Raw genomic sequence first — 20,736 nt, 5'->3', positions numbered from 1 at the left:
TAGCAAGTTTATTTTACTGTATGAAGAATAAAATTGATTAACCATGCAACTATTGTTCAACAAAGCTAGACTATGTTTGAGGCTGCCAGAGTATGACAGTGGAACTACACCAAGAATAGTTTAAAAGGTTTATTCAGATTTACCATAATACCACTTTTATTGTGGAACATGACAAGGCAGCATACGTTACAAAACAATTCAGGGAATATGGAAAGGAAATCCATTCTAAAATAAAAAAAAGTACCACAATCATCCATACATACTGAAGAAACAGCATAAGCATATGTCCCAAGACACAGCAACTGTGGCCCAGCCCCTCAAGCAGTCTATGCCCCATAGACCTGATCAGCCCTAATCCTGTATATAGAGGGAGGGTACTGTTTACAGTATACTTGAATATGAGATTTTTGGTCCAAAAAATGGCCCAAAAATGGGGGTCAGTGCCTACACGCCCCCTCCCAAACTTGTAGCAGGCCTCCGCCAGCCTTCCATATGATCTGGTGAGCCGGGACAGGAGGGATACCTCCCATCTCCTGTCCCGGCCAACTCTGACAATTCTTTTACCTCCCTCCTGCCTCCCTTTTTGAATCCCTGGTGGTCCCGCAGTGTACCGGGCACAAGCGAGCTTTTTTGCACTCCTACCCAGCCCTGAGCTGCTTCCTGAATGGCTGCCGCAAGTTCTCATGGGACTCAGAAATCAAAAACTGGATGTCTGTCAACAAATTGTAACTAAACCTCTTCAAAATGGAACTCCTTTGGATCCGCAAAGAACGTTGCAATCGCGTCCATCCCTCACTGCACTGGGACTTGACTACCATAACTGCAAAAGACCAAGTATGCAGCCTAGGAATACTCTTTGACTATCACCCGTCACTCTCCAACCATATCTCTCAGGTGGTATCTTCCTCATTTTACTACCTGCGACAACAACAAATAAAGAACTACTTTTCAAGTGTGGCTTCACCCAACTACTCTCCCGCACGGATTACTGCAATGTGCTATTCAACGGTCTCTCAGCAAAGCATGTACAAAATGTGGCAATCAGACTTCTAAAAAACCTCCACACCCACGCCCCTGTCTCTCAGGCTCTATTAGCGGCTCACTGGCTGCCCGAAGTCAAATGCTGCGTCTTCAAGGGCCTAATGCTAGAATTCAAATCCTTGCATGACATGGCGCTGGGCTACCCTCCATATGGTGCTGGGCTACCCTCCATATGTGCTGAACAGGTCCCTATGCTGCTGGGGTAAAATACACCTCAAAACGCCCCCTGGTTGTGCCATTCAACTGCAAACCGCCAAACGATGATCCTACTCCCACTTCATAACGAGCCACTGGAATTTACTGCCCCGCAGATCAGATCCCTTGAAGGGTTCCTCAACTTCAGGAAAGCAATAAAAACAGACCTCTTCACCTAACTCCCCTGCCCATGATCAAAGGATTGCAAAGAAATGTATATTGGTACTAGATCCTGGTATGTTTCATGTTAGGATAAAAAAAATTTAACCTGTAAACTGTATATTGGTATTAGATCTCTAGTATGTGTCAAGTTAAGATACAAACTTGCATCATAAAATTTGTACTGAATCTATGGCAAATCGTAACCTGTTAACTGTACAATATGTATGTTTAACCTGTTCTGAGCTCTTTGAGGAAAACAGGATAGAAAATGAATTAAATAAATCTCTATTAAGCCTTACAACCTCCTAGATTACCCTTCCATGTTTCGACAGCACACTTTCCTCCAGGACTTTCCTCCAGGAACTTATCCAAACCTTTTTTAAAAGGAGCTCCATTAACCGCTCTTATCACATCCTCTGCCAACGCGTTCCAGAGCTTAACTATTCTCTGAAAAAATATTTCCTCTTATTGGTAACTTCATCACGTGTCCTCTAGTCTTTGTAAATCTTGATGCAGTAAAAAAAGTTGATCCACTTGTACATGTTCTACACCACTCCGGATTTTGTAGACTTCAATCATATCTTCCTTCAGCAGTTAAAATGATTCAAAGCATCAGTCCTTAATCCAACCAATTTCTTTTGCGCTATGTAGCCTACTGACACTTGTTTTCTTCCTGCCTCAAACTGCTCCTATCATGTCACCTCATCTTCAGTAGAGAATTTTCCTACTGATCTCAGCTGGCAACCATATCAAGCCCTGCAGCAGTTACACTGCATGGGCCCAGGAACAGATCTGACTGGCCCCTGGAGGAGGAACTTTATTGCTTCCATGTCAGTGTATTCCACTTCCTAGGTATATTTTCTTTCCAAACAGGAAACCCTCTGATGGAGTTCTTTTCATTTTACATTACATTACATTAGTGACTTCTATTCCGCCTGTACCTTGCAGTTCTAAGCGGATTACATTAGAAGATAGCTGGACATTTCCAGGAAGTTAAAATTTAGGAGTTGGATACATAGTAGAGGCTTTGAGGAGAAATTGAAGGAAGGGTGGAGATTTGAGGATTACATGTAGGGAAGTTGCAGTTTAGTGGCTGGTTACATGATAGAGTCATTGAGAGAAAATTAGAAGAGGGGTAGGAGGTCAGCTGGAAATTTACTGCACATCACTTTGTCTTTTTCTTTTTTAACAAAATTGAAGGCATTTCTACAAATACACATATGAAGAGGCAGGACTGGCGTGGTGTTAATGAGTGTTTCTTCATTCAACTTGCTGCCATGGCACTCATCTTTAGAAGTTGGTCTAGAACAGACATGGGCCGAAATCCAATCGGGTTTTCAGGATTTTCCCAATGAATATGCATGAGATCTATTTGCATGCACTGCTTTCAATGCATATTACATTACATTACATTAGGGATTTCTATTCCGCCATTACCTTGCGGTTCAAGGCGGATTACAAAAGGTTAATTTAAAAAAAAACAGAGTTACAATGATTAGCTAGAGAGGTAAGTTGTAGATCTTATAAACATTTAGCGGGTTGTTGAGGGTGAGGTGGTTTGTAAGAGAGTTAATAGGTGGTCATAGTGGGGATTCTTTTGTTATTATTAGTGCAGTAATGGGTAGATCAAATGTCAGTTTTAGAGTTACATTGGGGAAATCCTGAAAACCCAATTGGATTCCGGCCCTCAAGGACCGGAGTTGCCCATGTCTGGCCTAGAACCAGCTCAATGTCTTGATACAAATTAGAGAATGACATGGTAGCGGCTAGCCTCGGGTAACCCGCTGAAATGGTGGGGGGGGGGGGGAAGTGCTCACTGCGGGCATGGGGACAAGGCAATCCAACACCCCGTGGAGCGGTGAATGGCCTTGTCCCCGCAGTTAAGGGAGGGAAGGTGCACGATCACCGATCACGCACAGCCCCCATCCCTCCCTACGGCCAAATCTATCTCCCTCCGTCCCCCTTACCTTCGCGGCGATTTAGTAAAGAAACTAAAACCGGCAAAGCCTGCCTGCCTGCAGTCACGTGTGTGTGGGTGATAGCTTCTCCTCCGACGCAACCTCTGGTTGCGTCAGAGGAGAAGCTTCCACCCACACACACACGTGACTTCAGGCACAGGCAGGCAGTCTCCGCTGGCTTCAGTAAGTTTCTCTACTGACACGCTGCGAAGGTAAGGGGGATGGAGGGAGATTCTCGGGCCGCTGAAGGGCGGTGAGGTGGCGAGAGGGAAGGGTGGATGCTGCGGGGATGGGGCGGTGAAGGGGATGGGGCGGTGGTCCGGTGACGGGGCAGTAATGGGGACAGATTTTTTCCCTGTGTCATTTTCTAATACAAATTATGAAGAGTAAGCAGTTGAGAGAAAAGAGTGAAAGAGAATAGAAGGGATTAAGTTGACAATCCATTCTGTATCTTAATAAAGGGATGAGGGGAAAGAAACAAGTCAATTTAGATTTGATAACGTGTCTTTCCAAGTTCAGGCTCAAGGCAACTTATCAATTCAAGGACAGCTGGCAGGTCCTTGTCCCAGAGGTCTTAAAATTCAAGCTTCTACCTTAGACAGTGAAGGGTAATATAGCTTTTCCAAGATCAAACAGTGCATCAGTGGGAGTAAATTTCAAATGCTGGCTTTTCTGGTTCTTAGTCAACTGCTCTAATGCTGCTCTTCCAAACCTCTCCCTGTGCTCCTACTCCAATTTTCATTGTTATGCTAGACCAGGCTCCAACTGAAACTGCTTTAGGTGAAGCAGTAAAAGGAAAAAGTGAAACCAGATTGGAAAAGTGTACTCATTGTGTGAACATGGTTTCAAAGACATTCTTTCTCTCAAGTACTTACAGGAGATGGGGGGGGGGAGTCATCATACACACTGTCACTTGTACCCCTACTCCATCCCACCCCCAAAGCAAAGAAAGATATTCAAGGATATGGGTCACAGAAGCTTAAGAGTGCATGCCCTTTCTCCCTTATTCCCCCAGTTGCAGCATTCTCACTGCTCCTCATTCTCTTTGGGTGGCAGGACCTGGGGATTTCCACCAACCATTTTCTACTCTTCCTCCTGCTCTGTCCTTTTGTTTAGGCAATGTTCCAAGTTTGTACAAGCTCAGATGGACCTCATCAAGCACATAGTGTTCCTACACTACCGAAAAGAATACTTATAATATGAAACACTAATTAAAGGGTGCACTGACAGGATTCAAACAAGGTTTCAGGTAGAAAATAATTGTTTATACATGGAAAGAAGATGAAAGTAAAGGGAGTAGCACAAAATGTGAGAAAGCAAAACAAAACATGGAAGAACTATTACTTACCCATGACCTCCACGCGAGACAAACATTTCATGGAAGGGGAACTGCCGATGTAGATCACGTTCAATAATATCTACCCACTTGGGATCTCCAGCCATGCTGTCCAGCTCCTATGGAGGAAAAAATGAGCAGAAGAATTAGAGTAAGGGATGGTTGTTTCTGAGACATGCAATAAAGGCTATGCACGAAAGAACAAAACTGCTTTACATCAAACTTTCCCAGATTCTGGTCCAGGCGGACTTTGCTCCCAGATAAATACTGCCAGGCACGTCCCCGGAGTGAAGGAGGAATACCCTTCTGACATCGGAGTCGTATCTGCAAGACAAGGAGGAGGGGAAGATTGTGGACATGAAACTCAAGCACATGGTAACCAATGAACTACGGAAGAAACCTCAGGCCCAAGGACCTTTTAGCATTCTGTATCTATGGAATAATGAACAGTTTACTGAATAAATATCTATAGAGATGGTTACAAATGAAATACTCAAAACAGAACACAAAACTAACATTGCTGCTTATTGAACCACTAGCCATTTCTATAAAGAACTGAAGTAGAACTATGCGTCTTAGTCAGTCTATAAAGGTTTGGCAGGAGGTGGTGAGAAAGGTTCAATACGACATGCCTGTATAATGTCATCCAAGACCAATTCAGCCCTAAGGAATTCCCTGATTGGCTCAGGCTCCTCCCAAGGGAGGAGCCCAAGGCACCTTAGCCAATCAGGGCCCTAGGCCCCTCCCTGTGCATCACATGATGCACCGGGGCAGGGCCTAAGGCCCACATTCGCATCACAGCTGGTGGAGGAGCAGGAGAACTTTGAGGCTTCTCCTGCTCCCATCGCTGAAGGACAAAACTTTTTAAAAGGCACAGAAGAAGGGGGTGGGCACGGATCGATGGTGGTGGGGGGTTCCGACGGCAGGAGAGAGTTGGCATCCCTCCTGCCATTCATTTGGGTAGGGAGGGACACCGTCGGCTACGTTTGGGGGGGGGGCGTCCCGATGGCAGGAGGGAGTTGGCATCCCTCCTGCCATATTCACGTGGGCGGGGAGGGCAGCGTCAGGCAGAGCGGCAAATATCTGTGCCATGGAAAGATAGACAGACCTGTCAAAAAAATGGCAGACCAGTCGATAACACAGTTACTGATAGGTTTACAGCAGTCGGGTTTTAGGATAGTAAAACCCGATTGAAAATAGCCAAGCAATTGTAAGTGAATCAATCACTTGGCTATTTTGCATGTGATTTTTCTAATTTGCATGGGTGGATCGTATCGGAGATTGATTGGGCAACAGTTTTACGATCGTTGGTATAGGATGGGAAGTTTTAGTGAACCTAGCCCAAAGTCCATCAAGTATAATGCATCGGATGAGCTCAGACAACATGAAATTCCTAGGTACAAAAAGCCACTTATCACTTTTCCTCCATGCTTACAAAAGACAAGGACAGACCATCTGCTTCTCATTCACAGCAGACCAAACATACAGTTACTTCTAAACAATAAAAGGAGGTGGAAATTAATTGGACTCAAAATGATGTAATTTGGTTTTCAGCTCCACTCTCTTAACTTGTGCTCTGGAAGATGATGTGGCAGCTCCTCAGGTTGGTGTTCATTAGCAAACAGGGCAGGAGGTGCAAGAGACTGTATACACATTCGAGAAGGCATTCTTCTATAGTAAATCAGGACATGAGACAGGTTAACTCCACCAGCTCTGCCTCTTGGCAGCGTTGCAAGAGGCGTGGATCACAGATCAGTAAATGAACTTACCAGAGTCCTCCTTACACTATATACACAATGGGCCTGTGGATGGTAGCCAGTTGTGTATACAGACTTCCCAAAGAGAATTGTCTGAACCTGCCACTTTGTTTCCCCACCCAGAATTCACTCAGATAACAACTTGGTACCAAACAGAGTTGCAAGGAAGGAGAGAATTTAGATAACTAGTTTCTTGCAAATTTGGTGCTAAGCGCATCCAAAGACCCTATATTCCGGGGGACTGAAGTTCCAGTATTGGCGCCATCAGTCAGGACAAAGGCAACTGTGGCCTTCTTTCCAAAGTTCAAGGCTATAGTGCACTTTCTGGAAAGTGAATTCCAGATTCCACCAAATTTTCTTTAGTCTGCAATCACACGCCTAAAGTTAGGTACAATCACTTATGTCTGCAATATAGCAGATGTAAATGTTCACACCTAAATGCAGCAGTTGTGCATGTGATAGGAGTCTATAAAGCATACATCAGTATAATTGGAATGCCCCAACCCACCCACATCAAGGCCCTCTTTTCAGATACACGCTGTAGAAGTTGCAGTGGCAGTAGGTATATGAAAATGCATGGATACAGGGAAGGAGATCATAAAACAGTAACAATCTGAACTTACCTGGGAAACTTCATGTATCCGTAGAAGTTTTATCAGCCGGAAGCCCGAAGTTATAATGCCGTTGTTCAGATCCATGGTGAGGCCCCATCTAGAATACTGTGTACAATTCTGGAGGCCACATTACCAAAAAGATGTGCTGAGAGTTGAGTCGGTACAACGAATGGCCACCAGGATGGTCTCGGGACTCAAAGACCTCCCGTATGAGGAAAGGCTGAATAAATTGCAGCTATACTCACTCGAGGAACGTAGAGAGAGAAGAGACATGATAGAGACGTTTAAATATATCACGGGCCGTATTGAGGTGGAGGATGATATCTTCTTTCTTAAAGGTCCCGTGGACACAAGAGGGCATCCGCTGAAAATCAAGGGTGGGAAATTTCATGGCGACGCCAAGAAATTCTTCTTCACCGAAAGAGTGGTCGATCGTTGGAATGAACTTCCACTTCAGGTGATTCAGGCCAGCAGCGTGCCAGATTTTAAAAGGAAATGGGATACACATGTGGGATCTCTAGGGGGGATACACATGTGGGATCTCTAGGGGGGTAAATTCAAGGGGGTGGGGTCGTTAGAGTGGGCAGACTTGATGGGCTGTGGCCCTTTTCTGCCGTCATCTTCTATGTTTCTATGTAACATGGTTTGTGTTAAACATGACTCTTTTCATGGTGGCAACATGGAGGTAATATTGAATTTTAGAGAACAGCGGTTGATCTACTGATTACATACAGTAGCTCCCCATGGATTAAATGAAGAATTAGAATAGGGTTCTCTGATCTAACCGTAGGAGGGATAAATAATTAATTTAAAATGGGGAGAATATATATTGAAAGATAGCGAGATCTTTTTCTTTCCAGTGAGGCAGTGATAGTTTAAAAAGCTTTTTCCTCCGTGGATCAGCAAGTATATTTCAGGGATGACGTCAGCACGCATAGCACGTCACTCTCAGCTGATTCTCTACGTGAGGTATGAAAAGGGGAGTTTACCAAACTGCCACCATCTTTACTTACTTAAAATTGTGGTTGAGATCAATGGCGCTTCACTCCTAGGTAGGATAAAACTTATAGACTATTCATATGAATTTATTTAACTGTTTTTATGCATGAATGTTTTATATTTGGCTATGTGTGTCCTGTTAATGCAGCTATATTTCTGTACAGGGACCCAGCCTTGAAAAAGTGGGGTACAAATTAGGAAGGGTGAGCATTCTGAACCGTTCCCTGACCAGAAACTTGTTCAGAGCGCAGAGGTCTAGGATTGGACGCAGATCCCTCGTCTTCTTGGGTACCAGGAAGTACTGGGAATAAAATACGGTGTTCCATTGGTCCGGGGGAACCTCCTCGACCGCCCGAAGGCGAAGAAGGGCCTGAGCTTCTGCAGAAGGAGAGGCAGCTGAGACCGAACAGAAGGAAACTCTTGGAGGCAGGTCTGGGGGTATGTGACTGAAGTGAAGGGAGTACCCCTCCCGGATGATGGAAAGCACCCTACTGTTGGTGGTACGACCTTCCCACTGGGCATAGAAATGATGGAGACGATGGGGAGGGAGCCCGAAGGCTCGGACCGGAATTGTCAAAAAGATGGCCCAGCCTTTCCCAGAGCCTGCGGCTGGGCCTTAGTTTGACGTTGCTGCTGTTGTTGAGGCCGCTTTGGGGGAGGCCTGGAAAACGCAGGAGTAGATTTCTGCGGATACCTCCGGAGAGGAATTTTGTATTGTCGAGCCGGGGGGGGGCCTTCGGTTTAAGTTTCACCAGAGAGGCAAAGGACCGTTTGTGGTCCAATAGGCGTTTGGTGCCTGCTTCAATAGATTCATCGAAGATCTCATGACCCACACACAGGAGATTGGCAAGACGATCTTGTAGATTCGGATCCATATCCACAAGACAGATCCAATCGAGGCGACACATGGCGACTGCAAAAGCCGTGACCCTCGAGGGCAACTCGAAGGCGTCGTAGGCCGCCTGAACATATAGAGGTGGAGCTGGGAGAGGGTCTCCTCAAGGAGGCGAAACTCCCGACGCCGAGATTCCAGAACGTCCTCCCGGAACGAGCAAAGGGGTAGGACGTGAAGAGAAAGTTATAGTTGAGGACACGATTCACCATCATTGAGTTTTGGTAAAGATGGCGACCAAATTTGTCCATCGTACAGCCCTCTCGGCCCAGAGGAACGACAGCGTAAACCTTAGAGGGGTTGGACTTCTTCAAGGAAGACTCAACCACCAAGGACTGATGAGAAAGCTGAGAACTCTCAAACCCCTTAACCGGAATCGTCCGGTAACGGGACTCCAACTTGGAGGGAATGGCCATGACCGCATAGGGGGTCTCCAAGTTCCAGAGAAAGGTTTGCCAGAGAACCTGGTGCCAAGGCAAGTGTAACGCCTCGCGGGGCAGATGATCAACACCCATTTCCTCCAAATATTCCTGGTCCAGTTTCAAGGCCTACCCATGTCAGAGATGAAACGGATAAAGGAGGAGTGTCGAGAAGAAGATTCATCCTCCTGAGGAGACCCTGAGCGAGATCTGGGGGCAGCCAAGAAAGAGGGAGAAATTTCCCTTGAATAGTAAGCAGGGGCCTCGGAGTCCCGCGAATGGGAGACTGAAGAGGCTCTACTAAAGTGTCTGGGGGGCGTCAAGGAACGACCCCGTGCTAGGTGGGCCGGGAAAGACCCCCGTGGTCCGAGGAAGTAACTGGCAACACCTCAGGGAAGACTGGGTAAAGGAGAAGTCCTCCACCGGATTCGAAGAAGGCCCCTTAGAGGCTGGAAGCTGCCTTGATGGGGAACACAACCCCGAGTCCAACTCGAGGACTAGGGTGTCTAGAAGGTTTCATGGGCGGAGACCTGCCCCGAAGGGGCGGAGAAGCCCGGGGCTTCTTAGGAGGAGCAAACCTCAACAAAGTAGCGGGGGAAAAATTACCCCCTGGTCTGGAACCCAGGTGACTCGGGGATGAAGAATCACTCGAGGGAACCCGGCGAGTCTTGCGAGAAGGGCCTCGAGAAACAAGGGGACGCTCAGGCTGGTCAGACCGAGACTGGGTTGAGACCGAGGTCAGAGGCATCAAAGTCGGGACCAGTTGGCTCACCACCGAGGAAAGCTGTGTGGTAAGAATAGCCTTAAGCATGTCCTTGAACATAGGCACCGAGACCAAAGGTGGTTGGGTCTTAGGTGCAGGCGTGCGCTCCTTCGGGGGCGACCTCGAGGAAGAGTATTTCCTACGTGAGGAGGCATACTTAGAGTGATGTCTCGAAGATGCCGACAAGACGGCACTGGCATGAGACTGGGAGGTAGGCTTCTATACCGGCACACCTGAGGAGGAAAGAGGAGACTTACCCCAGGCTGGAGTAACAGGAGGGGCCGAGGCCGACGGGGACTTCGAGGCTGAAGCGCCCAACGAGGGCGCCGAGGCCGAGCTCAAGGCCTGTCCCGCAGGATCCATGGGGCCAAAGAGTTGGAGAATCTTGGCCACCCTCTGACGAAGAGCCCGAGGTTGCAAAGTCACGCAACGGGGGCACGACTCAGCACGGTGCTCTGCACCCAGGCACTCCACACACCAACGATGAGGGTCGGTGATGGAAATAATCCGGTTGCACTTAGTACAGTTTTTAAACTAGGAACAAGGCCGGGACATAAGAAAAGAGACAGCCGCGGCCCTGCGAGGCCAGGCGGCCAGAGTAAGACCGGGAACCTGGTCAAAAAGGTACGAACCGAAAAACAAACAAAAAGAAGAAAAAAACACAGACGCGAGCACAGCGACTCAAAAGAAACTAACCAAGCAAGCCGCGGTGCTAGAGGAACAACGATATCGCGTGAAGCAAGGGAGCAGTGCTTCTGGCTCCGCGGAAAACAGAGAACTGAGGACACGCTGAGGAGACGCATGCCCTAGACCGGGTAGGAGGGGCACGCACGCATGCGCGGGCCAATCACAAGCTTGAACGTCTTCAAGCAAGTCTGCTTGTGAAAACGTCCGCTAGGGGGCTCCGTCGGTGACATCACCCACATGTAGAGAATATGCTGCCTGCTTGTCCTGGGATAAAAGAACTATATATAAATATGAGAACTGTTAAGACATAATTAGTAATGCGGAAGCATAAGCCATGGTTCTTTCTAAAATGGGTGGTTTCTCCTCCTGACAGTGTCGGTTGGCAAAATGAATCGTGGTTTAAAGAACATCTCCTGAAGAAGCTCCTAGTGGAGTGAAACAAGGACACTCCGTCGAGCAAGAACGGTTTCACTATTTGAAACAAGCACTATAAGACCATCGTTCCAACACCCAAAATTGGAAAGAGAAAGAACTTGCTCTACACCTTTGAGTAAAAGCCGAGTATATTTAGTGCTGTATAGAGTGTGGAACGATTGGTACTTACATCAATTTAACTACTATTAATTTTATATATTAAAAAAGGGAAAATTAACTTAAGCCTTTTTATAAAATTAAATAAATTAATAAATACTTTTGTAAGTGTAGGGGGATATAAGAGACCTGTAATAGCTCATGAAGTGGTTGTATTGATAAGACAAGTTCTAATTTAAACAGCTGTGCTCCCCAAAATACTAATTATTAAAAAGGAAAAAGAAAAAAAGGAAGAGTGTACTTTCCTTATTTCTAAAATGTCACCCTGCTTCTAATTCAATTTATCATGCCTTTTGGGGGTGCACCTATACTGTGGCCTTTTGGCGGTCACTGGTTTGATTTTTAGAACGTACACTGGGACAGGATATATAGCATTCCATCCTGGAGGTATCTTATTGGGACAATTAGCACGCTTGGGAATTAGAGGTAAGGGGCCTAGGATTTGGGTCGCAAAGGCATGTATAGTGAGGAAAAAATGAATACTTCAGTACTGGACACTGAGCTCAGCACCATCATTTTGGCACTGATGTAATAGATTACATGAGCTTCTAATGGAGTTACAGGATTTACGCCTCACATTCAAACATCATAAAAGATTTCTCTCCATTTGGGGGCCCTATGTTCGTGTTTTAAATCAGACTGGTGTACCTCTGTTGTATTCTGATTTGTTGGAGAATAACCAAATGCTATGGCTCCACTCCTAATTTTTTTTTGAATATATATTATAGGTCTATACCACAGTGTGTTTGTTGGGTTTTTTAAAAAAAATTTATTCTTACGTATATCTAGTTTTCTTTCATTCATTTGGGGTAGCATGGCAGCTATTGGACACAGCTTTCGGGGTTCCGATAAGACTCTAGTGAGTATTTCGTTTCAATATGATTTATTGTATAATTCTGCTTGTCTGTGTTCTATCATTGCTATTCTTTAGATGGCTTCTTTCCTTAAGATGATATGCTTCAGAAGCTTACAGTTTTGCTGTTCTCTCTTTATGCTTTAAAACTGGATAATCAATTTGTATCATTAGATGTAAAGTTGTATTGGATTGTTCTGGTTACCAATAAAAAAAATGATTGTTACTAAATAAAAGTCTGGGCTTCAGTGGTTTATTAAAACAAGCGCTTTGGTAGGAGTTGATGGCTTTCCTAGTGCCCAGTGAGGATTTTGCTCATCTGTGTAATATTCAGACATCCAGTTTCACTCAAAAGCAGGCACGCACAAGACAGCAAAGAATATAAAAGAAAAGCTATGTCACGAACTAGCGCAGAAGCCTTCTTCTTCGGGTGGAGGGGGTGGGGGTTGGGGAAGAGGAGGACATGTTTCCAGATTGTAGAACACATTTTTTTAAAACCACCAAAACCCCCCACTATACTTAATACACACAAATTACAGATCTCAAAACATAACATGATGGCAGAAAGATTGCTATAATGCCAAAGTATGCTAAAAAGCTAAGCCCACAATTAATACCCAAAGGTCAGGAGTAGTTTAATGGTTACAGCAGGGCCCGAGAACCAGGGAAGCCTATAAAATTCCACTGCAAAACCTTTACATAACAAAATTCAGAGCACCACATGTACACATTAGCAGGGGCATCGAGCAGAGGGATCAAACTCTGCTTTACCCCAAGTATGAACTCTACATTTAGGGATATTTCAAAAAATAACCACAAAGATGATCCCAGTTTGAGCTTATGACAGATCTATAAACCTTTTCTACCAAGCCTGCATATCTCCAAGACCAATCGTAGCTAAAATCTTATGTTACCAACAAGCCTTAATGATTCTAAACACAATGAAACTAAAAATCATCTTCTGTATCAAGGGAAAAAAATCCCCTGTCCCAGACCTTGCAAAATCTACTGGAGCATGCCAGAAGATCTTTCTTTAACAATGTCAAGATCTTAAAGATATCAGTGAAGATTTGGGCTCCTTTATCCTGCACAGATGAAAATAACTTATAACAACAAAACTGTTTCATATTCTGAACCATCTGATCTACAAAAATTCATCGACTCCATCACAAAGCAATAAAAAGTCTTCATCCTCTCTAAATCGGACTTTTCATCTCTATAATTCTTCAGTAAGGTTTACTGACTACATGTGATTTCTTCACTGACCAACCATGCTTCAGATTGACCACTGTGTTATCAACTCCACCCTGTACGGTTCCATATTCTATTGATGGCACATCTAACTCAACGAGTTTTTCCAATGATGTGTCATCATGTTTGGTTATATATTTCAGGATGCTGTATATTTTCAATGATGTCATATATCAGGTACGATCGCTATATGTTAATGCAGTTTAACATTATGATTCTAAACCAGGTTACTACTGTTATCTTTTTGCTCACAATTCCAAAATATTAGATTTACATATTTTATCTTTTAATGTCAATGGGATGAAAAACTGTATTAAGCATAAAAAATAAAAATATGTACGTTCCCTCAATACAGAATCTTGGCGAGAGGGAGAACTAGAAGGCCTTGAGCATGCGCAGATGCATGCTCAAGGCCCAGCAAGAGGCAGGAACTTTTTCAAGCAGCACCGGCACGTCCTGTGGGCTGCGTGCCGGTGCCAGATGCGGGGAGGGGGGTAAGTTTGAAGTTGTTCGGGCGGGGGGTGCCAGTTCACGTGGGAGGGGGGGAGGGAGCGATGCCGGTTATCGGGGGGGGGGGGGGGGGTGCTCGCAAATCGAGTCAACACTCGGTTTGCGAGACAAGATTTACGAGAATGTTTTGCTCTTTACCAATCACAATTATGTCCCAATCTGAGGATACAGAGGGCAGATGGTGTGAAAAAAAATTAGGACACCTGTTCTGCCAAGTGTTTATCTAACAAGGGTATGTAGAAGTCACCTCCAACAAAGCTTCAGAGTAATAAGATTCTTTATTGCATAATTATCTGATAATGCCAAATAATGCAGATAGACATCAGATAATATACAGGATATAAGCAGAGAATATCTATATACACCAAACAGAATACTTCACTATGTCTGCCACATTCCGCCTGATCCTGATTGGGAATTCGAGCGATCAATAGGTCGGTACAGTGCATAGTTCCCAGGGCCATGGCTGAATTCAAATTCTAAGATGTGACTCTCAGTCTTATATAGCACAGAAAGTGCTGAATTTTACCAGGCTGTCTCTTTCTCACAGACACTGCTGCTTCTGCAGTAACAACAGGTGTCTCCCTTATCTCCTAACTCTCAAAGATGGAATGTTAACCGCTGCTCGAACCCTCCCTTATAACATGAGAACCCTTCCTCGGCAAGACATGAAACAGTATAGCACAGTTACTTACCGTAACAGATGTTATCCAGGGACAGCAGGCAGATACTCTCGACATGTGGGTGACGTCATCCACAGAGCCCCGTCGCGGACAGCTTTTCAAGCAAACTTGATTGAAGATCTCAAATTTGCTAACGCTGCACCGCGCATGCGTGTGCCTTCCCGCTCAGCTAGAGGGCGCTTCTCCTCAATGTGGTCCTTAGTTCAGATAGCTAGCAAAGAAGCCAACCCGGGGAGGAGGGAGGGTTGCGAGAATATCTGCCTGATGTCCCTGGATAACACCTGTTACGGTAAGTAACTGTGCTTTATTCCAGGACAAGCAGGCAGCATATTCTCGACATGTGGGTGACCTCCAAGCTAACTAAGAAGGGATGGAGGAAGAGTTGGCAAATTAGGAGAACAGATTACGCAAAACCGACTGGCCGAACCAGCCGTCACTTCTGGAAAAAGCATCCAGACAGTAGTGAGAGGTGAATGTATGAACTGAGGACCAAGTGATGGCCTTGCAGATCTCCTCAATAGGCGTAGACCTGAGGAAAGCGACAGACGCCGCCATCGCTCTGACTCTATGCCCCGTGACCCAACCCAACAGCGGGAGACCAGCCTGAGCATAGCAGAAGGAAATACAAGCAGCCAACTAGTTGGACAAGGTACGCTTAGAAACAGGGCGGCCCAACCGATTGGGATCAAAAGATAGGAAGAGCTGAGGAGTCGTCCGATGAGACTGGGTGCGTTGGAGGTAAAAAGCCAACGTCCACTTACAGTCAAGGGTGTGAAGCGCCACTTCACCAGGATGAGAGTGGGGCTTTGGAAAAAACACCGGAAGAATAATGGATTGGTTGAGGTGAAAGTCCGAAACTACCTTGGGTAAGAACTTGGGATGAATACGAAGGACCACCTTGTCATGATGAAAGACAGTAAAAGGTGGGTCCGCAACCAGAGCTTGTAGCTCACTGACTCTGCGAGCAGACGTGAGAGCAACCAGGAATACCACTTTCCAAGTGAGGTACTTCAGATGGTTCAAACGGAGGTTTCATCAATTGAGCCAAAACCACATTAAGATCCCAAACCACCGGGGGGGGGGGGGGGGGCTTGAGTGGAGGATGAACATTGAAGAGGCCCTTCATAAATCAGGGAAACCACCGGATGGACAGAGAGCGATTTCCCATCAAGCGGCTGATGAAAGGCCGCAAGCACACTGAGGTAGACTCGAATAGATGTCGATTTGAGACCAGACCGAGACAAGTGTAACAGATAATCCAGCACGGAAGACAAGGAGGCAGATAGTGGATCCATGCGGTGCTCAGCACACCATGCAGCAAATCTTGTCCATTTCTGGGAATAGCATTGGCGAGTGGAGGATTTCCGAGAGGTCTCGAGAACATCCCTCACCGACTGAGAGAAGCCGAAGGAGGAAGGCAAGTGGAGAGGAACCAAGCTGTTAAGTGAAGAGACTGCAGATTGGGATGTAACAGCGAACCCCGACTCTGAGACAGCAGAGAAGGAAACACAGGCAGCAACAGAGGCTCCCTGACACTGAGTTGAAGGAGAAGGGAGAACCACGGCTGCCGGGGCCAGCGAGGAGCTATCAGGATCATGATGGCGCGAGCCGACTTGAGCTGCACAAGAGTCCTCAAGATCAAAGGAAAAGGAGGGACCGCGTAGAGAAACCGGCCCGTCCAATACAGCAGGAAAGCATCCGCCTTGAGACGATCCGGGGAGTAAATCCTGGAACAGAAGCGAGGCAGCTTGTGGTTGAGGGGGGAGGCGAATAGATCTATTTGGGGCGTCCCCCATCGAGCAAACACCTGGCGCAGAATCGAGGCATGGAGCGACCATTCGTGAGATTGGAGAAGACGACTCAGCCTGTCCGCCAGGCAGTTGTGCGCTCCCTGGATGTAGACAGCTCGAAGGAAGATGTTGTGGCTGATCGCCCACTCCCAGAGCCGAAGAGCCTCCTGACACAAAGACAGGGAACCCGTACCCCCCTGCTTGTTTACATAATACATCGCCACCTGGTTGTCTGTGCGCACCAGGACGACCTGATCCTGAAGGAGATGGCGAAAGGCGACCAGGGCATTGAAAATGGCCAGAAGCTCCAGCAGGTTGATGTGGCACCGATGGTCGGTGCTCGACCAAAGGCCCTGGGTTCGGAGGCCATTGAGGTGAGCCCCCCAGGCATATGCGGAGGAGTCCATTGTGAGGACCTTCCGCGGCAGGGGCGTGAGAAAGAGCAAACCTCTCAAAAGATTGGAAGAGCGCGTCCACCAGCAGAGTGAACGCCTTAAGGAGGGAGTCACCGTAATGCGCTGAGAGGCAGGATCCCGGTCCTGCCTCCACTGGGATGCCAGGTCCACTGCGGTATTCGGAGACGGAGCCTGGCAAACGGAGTCACATGAACCATGTGGTCCAACAGGATCATCATCTGCTTGGCGGAGACCGTGGACTGAAGGGCGACCCTCCGGCACAGGTGGCTAAGGGCAGATTGCTGAGACCGAGGCAGGAACGAGCGGAGGTGATCTGTGTCCAACATCGCCCCAATGAACTGCAGAGACTGAGAAGGGCTCAACTAGGACTCTGGAAAGTTGACCTCGAAGCCCAGGTGTTGAAGAAAGATAATAGTCCGATGGGTCGCTGAAATAACCCCCTCCCGTGACGGCGCTTTGACAAGCCAGTCGTTGAAGTAAGGGAACACCTGAAGACCCTGCGACCGCAGGGCCCCCGCCACCACCATGAGGCATTTGGTGAAGACACGGGGGGACGAAGCGAGCCCGAACGGGAGGACCTGATACTGCAGGTGAAGATCTCCCACCTGAAACCGAAGGAACCGACGAGATGCCGGGTGGATCGGAATGTGAGTGTAGGCCTTTTTCAGGTCCAGAGAGCAGAGCCAGTCCCCCTCGTTCAGCAGGGGGTATAATGTGGGAAGAGAGAGCATACGGAACTTCTCCTTGACCAGGAACTTGTTCAACTCTCGGAGGTCCAGGATAGGGCGCAGATCCCCGGTCTTTTTGGGAACAAGAAAGTACTGGGAGTAGAACCCCGAGCCCTGCTGACACACAGGGACCTCCTCCACCGCCCGGAGGCGAAGGAGGGCATGAGCCTCCTGGAGAAGAAGGGGGAGTTGCACTCTGTTCGAAGGACACTCTCCTGGGGGCCAGTCCGGAGGCAGCGCCCGGAAATGCAGAGAATACCCCTCACCGATGAAGGAGAGGACCCAATGGTCCGCGGTGATCAAAGCCCAACGGGGAGAAAAGGCACTGAGGCAGCCCCCTATAGGCAGAGGAGAAGGCTCGAGGACGGAGGGGGCCGGCCCGCCCCAACCCAGATAGTTAAAAGGACGGCGCAGGCTTAGCCGCCGCCAGGGTCTGAGGCTTCTGAGGGGCCCTCTGCTGTTGCTGATGCCAAGGAGGCGACCTGGAAAACGCTGGTGTCAATTTCTGGGGGTAATGCCTGGGAGGCAACTTGTACGACTTCGGAGGGGCGGGTTTCACCTTGGGTCGTACCAATGAGGCAAAGGAACGCTCATGCTCAGAGAGGCGTTTAGTGGCTGCCTCAATAGTCATCAAAGAGTTTGTTGCCCAAGCACAGGAGATTCGCCAGCCGGTCCTGCAGATTCGGGTCCATGTCCACGATGCAGAGCCAAGCAAGGCGGCGCATGGCTACTGCAAAGGCAGAGACCCTGGAGGAGAGTTCAAAGGCATCACATGACGCCTGGAACATATAAAGCTGAATCTGCGACAAGGTATCCAGGAGCCGGCAAAATTCCGCCTGGTGACGGATCGGCAAATCATCCAGAAAAGAGGGCATATATTTAATGCATTGTTTGAGGTAGGAGGTGAATGTAAAGTTGTAGTTCAGAACCCTATTGGCCATCACTGAGTTTTGGTACAGGCGCCTACCAAACTTGTCCATAGTCCAGCCCTCCCGGCCCGGGGGTACAGCCGTGTAGACTCGAGAAGGATTGGACTTTTTCAGGGAAGACTCGAGAAGGATTGGACTTCTTCAGGGAAGACTCCACCACCAAGGATTGGTGGGAGAGTTGAGCCTTTTCAAATCCCTTACAGGGGACTGTCCGGTACCTGGACTCCATTTTGGACGGAATGGCCGGGATAGCATAAGGAGTCTCCAGATTCCGGATGAAAGTCTGCTGCAAAACCGGATTCAAGGAAAGGCGAAGGGATTCCTTAGGAGGATAAGGAAGCTCCATCTCCTCCAAATATTCCCGGGTGCATCTGGAATGAGATTGGAGGTCCAATTGTAGCGCTTTGCCCATGTCCATCACAAACCTGGTGAAGGAGGATGGCTTACTCGCAGAAGGCCCCCCCCGGGGGTGGAAGCTGAGCGAGACTTCGGGGCAGCAGAAAATGAGGGAGATGCTTCCCTCGAATACTGCGCCAGGACATCTGTGTCCACAAGCATGGACGTCGAGGGGGCCCCACTAAAGGAACAAGGGGGGGGGGTCGACAACTGCTTGCGTCGAGAAGGCGAAGACCCCAGGGTCCGAGGAATGGAGAATCGAGCAGCCCGCTCTGGTGAGCCCCGGGGAGAAGCGATCCGTCGACCCTGGAGGGAGGTGGGAGTCCTCAAACTTGGCGTCCCACGGACTGGGTACCGAGGCGGGAGAAGAGAGAGGTCAGACAGAACGATATCCGACGGCCTAATGGACCCCGTAGTGTGGGGGCCCGGAGACCTACACCGTCTCGGGGGAGAATCCCTAGGCCGCTTCGCAGCTCTCCGCCTCAAGGACGAGGCGCGTCTCGACCGGTGCTTTGTACGAGGCCGGGTGACGGGAGAAACCCGCCTCGAGGTAACCGGCGAGGAATCACTCGAAGACAAGCATCGAGACCGATGCAACCTGCCTCGAGAGCCCTCGGCGCGACGCTCTGGCTGGTCCGCAACGAGTGAGGTCGAGGTCGCGGCAAGCTGGGCCAAAGCCGAGGAGATCTGCGAGGTTAAAATAGCCTTAAGCATATCCTCGAAAATTGGCACAGAGACCATAGGATTCGGAGGAACCGGTGCCCCACTGCACTCCAACGAGGGCAACCTCGATGTAGAGTATTCCCTTAAAGTGGAGGCATGCTTGGGAGCAGGTCTCTTCGAGGCCAGTAGGACTACACTAGCTGCCTTGATGGCCAGAGACTCCGAGGAAGGCTTCTTTGGTAGCTGAGCTGAACCTGAAGGAGGAAGAGGAGACTTACCCAAAGCCGAGGTCTTTGGAGCCGGGGCCCCCGAGGACTTCGAGGTCGAGGGAGACTTGCCCGGGACCGAGGTCTTCGAGGCCGACATCGAGGTCGAGGCGTTACAGCTTCCATGGTGAAGAGGTCAAGGATCTTCGTCCGACACCGACGGAGAGCCCGAGGCAGAAGGGTGGCACAACGAGGACAAGAGTCCGAAGGGTGATCAACACCGAGGCAAAGGATACACCAACGGTGCGGGTCAGTGATAGAGATAACTCGACCGCACTGCGTGCACTTTTTAAACTCGGTGAGAGGCCGTGACATAAGTAAGGAGAGAGAGCCGCGGCGCAGACGAGGCTGAGCGGCCACAAAAAGACCGGGGCACCCCGGTCACGGAGAAACGAAAACAAAATTTTTGTTGTTGTTGTTACTGAAAAAGAAAACAACAAAAGGACAGAGCACAGCGACTTCCGACTCGAAAACAAGAAAGAAGACGCGATGCAAGAAAGGCACAGGATCGCAGAGAAGAGAGACAGGGCTTTCTGGCTCCGCGAAAAACTAAGAACTGAGGACCACATTGAGGAGACGCGCCCTCTAGCTGAGCGGGAAGGCACACGCATGCGCAGTGCAGCGCTAGCAAACTTGAGATCTTCAATCAAGTTTGCTTGAAAAGCTGTCCGCGACGGGTCTCCGTGGATGACGTCACCCACATGTCGAGAATATGCTGCCTGCTTGTCCTGGGATAAAAGATATATGACAAGCTGATAACAACTTGCTCTCATGAAAGTAAGTTGTAAGGCTGCCTAATTGTCTGGCACAGATGTAAGGCAAGAACTGCAGCTAAAA

General features: G+C 48.1%; 1 protein-coding gene across 2 annotated transcripts in view; it reads right to left on the bottom strand.

Annotated features, from left to right (window-relative positions):
- Positions 1-20,736, bottom strand: part of TBC1D10A (TBC1 domain family member 10A) — an 87,842-nt gene that overhangs the window by 38,443 nt on the left and 28,663 nt on the right. For both annotated transcript variants that reach the window (XM_033955449.1, XM_033955448.1), the window contains exons 4-5: positions 4,909-5,016; positions 4,705-4,811 (exon numbers count right to left, since the gene is read on the bottom strand). In XM_033955449.1, coding sequence (XP_033811340.1) covers positions 4,705-4,811; positions 4,909-5,016 — 215 coding nt within the window. The remainder of the gene's footprint in view (positions 1-4,704; positions 4,812-4,908; positions 5,017-20,736) is intronic.

This window comes from Geotrypetes seraphini, chromosome 8, assembly GCF_902459505.1.
Source record: "Geotrypetes seraphini chromosome 8, aGeoSer1.1, whole genome shotgun sequence".
In the NCBI taxonomy this organism is placed as follows: domain Eukaryota; kingdom Metazoa; phylum Chordata; class Amphibia; order Gymnophiona; family Dermophiidae; genus Geotrypetes; species Geotrypetes seraphini.
This window is presented reverse-complemented; position numbering and strand designations above follow the sequence as displayed.